Source organism: Lycium barbarum, chromosome 1 (genome assembly GCF_019175385.1).
Source record: "Lycium barbarum isolate Lr01 chromosome 1, ASM1917538v2, whole genome shotgun sequence".
Lineage (NCBI taxonomy): Eukaryota > Viridiplantae > Streptophyta > Magnoliopsida > Solanales > Solanaceae > Lycium > Lycium barbarum.
The window spans coordinates 125,840,529-125,847,056 of NC_083337.1; the positions used below are offsets into that span (position 1 = coordinate 125,840,529).

The 6,528-nt window shown below is 33.0% G+C and overlaps 1 protein-coding gene across 1 annotated transcript; it reads right to left on the bottom strand.

Moving 5' to 3' along the window:
• Positions 1 to 1,098: 1,098 nt before the first annotated feature.
• Positions 1,099 to 3,669, bottom strand: LOC132637505 (small ribosomal subunit protein uS13z/uS13y/uS13x-like). The gene is made up of 4 exons (XM_060354587.1): positions 3,587 to 3,669; positions 3,320 to 3,480; positions 1,626 to 1,814; positions 1,099 to 1,431 (listed from the first exon to the last, which is right to left on the bottom strand). Exons 1-4 carry the CDS (start codon positions 3,587 to 3,589, stop codon positions 1,326 to 1,328), a joined length of 459 nt encoding a protein of 152 aa, XP_060210570.1. The 5' UTR covers positions 3,590 to 3,669; the 3' UTR covers positions 1,099 to 1,325.
• Between the last annotated feature and the right edge of the window lie 2,859 nt (positions 3,670 to 6,528).

The following is a 6,528-nucleotide window of genomic DNA, read 5'->3' on the forward strand; positions in this document are numbered from 1 at the left end:
TTCCATGACCGAATATAATATGGGAGAAATTAACGAAATGGTTCAAAATTGGTGATTTTATTAGTCTACTATTTTTGTACAACTCATGTATTATTTGCAAGTTAAAAAAAAATACAACTTACAAATAAATATTATCCAAGAATGAATAAAATATATGGCTCATTGAGCTTTCGTCTATTTACTTGTGTTCATATTTTTACTTTTATTAAATTAGGAATATACCTAAAATATACTAAGAATATACTTATAATATATATATATATTTATATAAGTTATATAGTATACTTAAACATATATAAGTATATATAGTATATAAGTATATAAGTATATATAGTATATAAATATATATAGTATATATATTAAGTATATATAGTATATAGTATAGTAAGTAAATAAAGTACATATATATAGAATATATATTAAGTTATACATATATATATGTATACGAAAAGCACTATTCTGTATTGCTGACTTGCTATTAGTCTGTTAGTCAGTAAATATTTAAACGTTAATTATAAAGTTATATAACATATGTAAATATACCTACAATATACTAATAAATACTATAATATATATATAATACAAAAAACAAAAAAAAAGTTTTAACCACTCCAAACCGGACCGGTTTGGAGTTTCAAACCGGTTAAACCGGAACCGGTTAAGCGGTTCCGGTTTTTTAACCGGAACCGGACGGTTCCCTAACCGATTACCAGTCCGGTTGGAACCGGTTGCCAGGTTTAGATGTTACTAGTCGAACCAAAAAATTCTTCACAAATTTTAGCTTTCACGCTGGCCCCAAAAATAAAACATTTCTTCATATATATCACACAGGTCAAGAACTACTGCATCCATCAACAATCTGCCTCCAATGGTAAACATGCTTCAAAGGTTTTAGATTTTGGTATTCTAAAATCATCAACCTAGGTCAGACAGGTCAAAGCAGACAAAAAAAGTCGCCAACATGAATTTAAGTTTCCAGGGCCATAAGCACTAATTAGGCTTTCCTAAAACCTAGTTTTCCCGAGTCTAACCCAGAAAAAACATCCATCCTCGAATTCAAACCCCAACCCTAAAATTCAAACAGTTGAAAACACAATATTAGATTCAAGGAACTACTCATTCAATTTAATTCAAGAGCAATCTGCAAAACTTTGATCATATAGCAAAGCAATCTTTTTTCCACTAAAGAAAGAAATTAAACTATAGCCCACTAACAGGAAAATTTAAACATAACCAGTACAGAATCCCTAACAAACATCTTAGACATATATCTCCTGCAGCGCATAAAAGAAAGCATGTAACGAACAAACTGACAAGTAAATGATTTAACGCTTTTTCGAGACACCAACAGTCTTTCCCCTCCTGCCAGTGGTCTTTGTGTGCTGACCACGCACTCGAAGGCCCCAGTAGTGACGTAGACCACGATGATTCCTGCAACCACCAGAGGAAAAATTAATAAAGTAATAAGGGAGGCAAGCACAAACAAACAAGGTTAAAAAAAATTGTACTTGACTACTACTTGTTGACCGTATGTTTCCCTTAGTTTCAAAATGCAGGGAGTATTCTCTTTATTTTGTTTATCAAAGTTGAATGAATTATTTTAACAGCATTGAGTGGCAAACTACCTGATCTTTTTCAGGCGCTCAAGATCATCCCTAAGCTTCATGTCAAGAGCATTAGAAGTGACTTGTGAAAACTTTCCATCCTTGTAATCCTTCTGCCTGTTCAAAAACCAATCAGGGATTTTGAATTGACGAGGATTAGCAACAACCACCATGACACTGTCGAGCTCTGCAGCAGTGAGTTCACCAGCCCTACAGAACAGATTAGCAAAAAGATCTCGGGTAAGATTTCAAGAGATAAAATACAGAGCAGGAACCATCTACAGAGCTGTTAACTCATGTTACCCTTATGACAGAAAAAGGCATGTTCTGCCCAACAAAGTACAGATGAAATCCTAGACAGAAATCTCAAAGACAATGAACAGAAAACTTTCAGCCTGAAGACATAAAGCTGAAAGAAAACTTTCAAGCCTCAACTTCACTTTATTGGATAGGAAATACTCCCTCCGTTTCGTTTCAATTTAAATGTTTTAGTTTGACAATGCAAGACGTTAAAGAAAATAAGAGACTCTTGAATCTTGTCATCTTGAATTAAATATGTGTGTAATGTAACAAAATGCCCCTTGAATCTTGTGGCCTTGTAGAAAATCGGATTTAAAGAATTACCAAATGTAGAAAGAGGCTTTCTTTCTTAAACAAACTAAAAAGAAAAAGTAAGACACTTGAATTGTAAGTGTGAGAGTAATAAATAAGACTACGAGGAAAATTTCAAGAAACAGCTTGATACTGTTCTTTTTTTTTTTTGGGAAAATGTGATCAAAGAAATGCTGGGTTCAGTTACTGTTTTTTAAGCCGGAAAGAAGTTGTCCTAATATGTACTACATATAAAAACACACTAAAGTTAGGGCCTGTTCAAAATCATCGCCAAAAAGGAGAAGGTCAAAAAAAAAATTGCAGAAAAACGGAGCCATCCTTTTTGCAAACAACTCTCTCCAACCTTTAGATAATCACCCTGATCCCGAAGAAAACAAAGTGGCATCAGGTTATAAGACAAATCAATTAGCACAACACCATAGAGAAAACTCTAGGCCCAATCATCTTTATATATGCATCATGACCAAAATTTCGCCTTGTTACTGAATTTGAATAGCAAATTAACAGTTGGTTGAATATGTCTTCAATGTAGTGCAAGAAACCTTTTGCATCTAATTTATTTTTTCCCCAAGTCTATTGGTTAATAGAGAATTAAGACCCAAAAAATACACACAACCCAAGCACACTACAGCACGACAAAAATAACTAAAAATAAAACACCAATAACTCTCTGCAAACAATAGCATAAACACACCTAAAAACAACAGTAAAGTATTACTCCCTCCGGTCCAAAATAAATGGATTTTTGGAGTGTGTCACAATCCTTAAGAAAGTTAATTCATTACAATAATCAAAGAGTCATTTGACAACATAACCCTTTTGCAATTCATGCCTTGAAACATACTCCCTTTTTAATGCTAAAATAGTTGAAAAGCACATTTGAAAGAAGGTTAATTATGGAAAAATAACAAGTGTATATTTGGAATTTGAACAATTCATTTATTTTGGGCCCCCAAAATTCATTTATTATGGACTGGAGGGAATATTTCTTTAGCAAACATAATATCCAATAGTGGAATGACTATACAATAAGTTAAAAGGGTAAATACAAAAACTAAGGGTGTAAATGGACATTTAAACAAATACTAGTTAAAATAGCTAACCTTTTGTTCATGTCAACATCGGCTTTCTTGCAGGCAATGTTAGCGAAACGACGACCAATACCTTTGATAGAGGTCAAAGCAAACATGATCTTTTGTTTCCCATCAACGTTGGTGTTTTGCACACGAAGAATGTGCTGAAATTCTTCATTTGCAACAAGCGACTGAAAAAAAATTCAACACCCACAAACAAAAAATGAATTCCAAAATCATTAATCAGTATAAACATGGCTAATATCGTAAAAGATTAGGTGTTTTTTTTTTGCAAACCATGGCTAAGTTTTAACTCTTGCTATGTGCGGCGGCGGCTTCTTTTGTGTATACAAAGAGATGTGAGCTCCAAAACCCTACTAGGCGAAGATTAGAGCTTGAACCGTTTATATATAAACCAAAGAGGGGTAATATCGTAATTACAATTACCTCACGCACGTGGCAGTATATCCTTTATGTTTGAAGTAGGTTCGTTTTCATCCTTTACATATACACAAGTCAGCATATAACGTCCCTCAAGTTTTCATTTGGTTAACGGAAGAACACAAATATAACCTAAAATTTGGATCAAATAAGCTCAACTTTAGCAATTCAAAAGATGATATGTGCTCACATGCATATTTAAATGATAAAAATGAACTTACCTCCAAACATGAAAGATAATTTTAGCTAAAAACCTCTTTCATTCGTCAACGAAAATTGGAGAATATTTTTATAACTTAATTATGAGCCCGTTTGGATTGGCTTATAAGCTGGTCAAACCAGCTGATGAGCCACTTTTAGCTTTATTAGGTATTTGACAAAATAGAAAAATGCTTAAAATAAATTAAAAAGTGCTTAAAATAAGCCAAAAATAAGAAGTTGGGGACCCCCAACTTTTTCCTTTTTGGCTTAAAAGTCATTTTAGTTTGACCAACGATTTTATTTTTTTATCCCTTGTATTTTTTTCTAATTCCAGTATTACCCTCACTACTAAAAAAAGTGCTTAACAACACTTGTGTACCAACCACATCAACAACTTATTTTCAATTTCAGCACTTTTATCCAAACACGTAACTGCTTATTTATAAAATAACTTTCAGCACTTAAAAAGTACTTTAAGCACTTATGCTTAAAAGCCACTTTTTTTTAGCTAATCCAAACGGGTTCTATTTCTTTTTTCGCATTCAGTTGGGGTTAGAGATGGACAAGGAAAAAGCGAATAATAAGAACTAAATCATGCTTATTGTGTAGAAGACTTTCACTAATACCATTAGATTATAAAATACTCCCTCCGGATAAAAAAAAGTTCAGTTAGTCATTTGCATACCCCTTAAGAAAATACTAACTCCTAGACAAAATGGGTAATTTGACTAAACTACCCCTAATTAAATAGGCATTGGGATTTGATCATATAACACTTAATATGAGCAACTATGGAAAAATAAGGTTAATTCTTTCTTGATTTGCTAAGTGGACTCTTTTTTTTATCCAAGAAAAAAAGGCCAAGTGGACTCTTTTTTTTATCCGGAGGGAGTAGCATTCTAATAGGGCTATTTGGCCATGAAAATTTTTCACTTTTTTTTTGGAAAACATTTTCACTTTATTTGGAAATTAACACACAAAAAAAACTTGTTTACACTTTTTTTCACTTTCAATACATTCAAACAACCAAATATTCTTTGCAAAAACTATAACCAAACACAACTTCATTTTCAACTCCAACTCCAAAATACCAAATAAAGTGAAAAATATTTTATTTTCATGGCCAAATGCCTACTAAATATGATTTAAGGTTTTCTGTTTTCCTATTTTGAAGTGATTTTTCATAGATGTATTTGCTTTTAGCATTCGATTTTTTCTGGTTTAGGCTTCATTCTATTGGTTAATGTCACTAGCTAGGATTTATAGAGGTGTGTCCTTAAAAGTTAGTGGTTACTATGTTAGCCGCAATGACATGGGGTGATGTACATTGGTTATTGATAAGTTGATTTTTAGTCAACTTATCAGTACCTTAATCTTAGATTTTTAATTTTTTTTTTTTTTTTTTTGGCGTTGCTTATATCAAATTGTGTTATTAGGACTGTTGGAATTTTATTCTTAATTTCTATGGTTGAATCGAGGAAGAAGACGATGTGAGAAGATAGGTTTTGTTCGGACATTCAACATAGGAAAGATCGAAGTGTGTTTGGGAATAAATTAGGTCAGGGTTATCTTTTGCAAACACTTATCATTGGGCTTACATCAATTTGGGCTTAAGGACAAATCTGCAAACTTAGTATTGGGCTGACCAAACTTATTTCATATGGCCAGAAGGAGAAGGCCCAAATACTATATGAGCTATATACTGTATTAGCTGTACATATATAGTATTTTAATTTTCATTTATGTATTTGTAAATTCAGTATTTTATCTTTAAAGTTGTTAGGAGGTTAGCAACAGAAATGGTACACCTGTCCATTCTGTTATAGAATAGATTCCATACAAACTTGTATAAATACTAGAGTAGATTGTAGAAATCATCATTCAGAAATACAAGAAGAAATTTTAATACACTGTTCTTCATTTATTTTATCATGGTATCAGAGCAGGTCTAATTTTAGTCATATTTGCAATCTTATTTTCTGCTCTTAATTTACAATCACGCTGTTTTTTTCTCTGCAATTTTTTTCTGAATCTATATACTAACTACAATGTCTGGAGATGGAATACCCACACCAGAAAACATTTCTTCTTCTGTTGAAAGGACTGAAGGATGCACTACAACTAATGTTGTGGATTCATCTCATCCATACTACATTCACCCATCAGATTATCCAGGAATGAACCTGGTGGGTGCTCTCTTTGCTGGTAGAAGCTATGGAGGCTGGAGAAAGGCTGTTATCATAGCCCTTTCAGCTAAGAACAAGTTAGGATTCATTGATGGATCTCTAACTGTTCCAGCTGTTGACTCTGGACTCCAAAAAGCTTGGGAAAGATGCAACAACATGGTACTCTCTTGGTTGCTCAACTCTTTATCAAAAGAAATTGCTGAAAGTGTGTTGTACTCTCAAAGTGCACAAGTCCTCTGGTCTGACCTGGAAGATAGATTTGGTCAGGCAAATGGGGCAAAATTATTCCAACTTCAAAAAGAATTGAATGCTCTAACACAAGGGAACTCTAGCATTTCTGCTTATTTTACAAAAATGAAAAGCTTACGGGATGAACTGGATGCTATGAATACTTTTTCTGTCTGTGGATGT

What these genes read in the sequence shown, in the direction of transcription:
- LOC132637505 (XM_060354587.1), bottom strand. An exon ending in GATGTTGACATGAACAAAAG is followed by an intron (nt 1,815 to 3,319) that starts GTTAGCTATTTT and finishes TCTGTTCTGTAG; the next exon opens with GGCTGGTGAACTCACTGCTG. An exon ending in GAGCGCCTGAAAAAGATCAG is followed by an intron (nt 1,432 to 1,625) that starts GTAGTTTGCCAC and finishes TGGTGGTTGCAG; the next exon opens with GAATCATCGTGGTCTACGTC.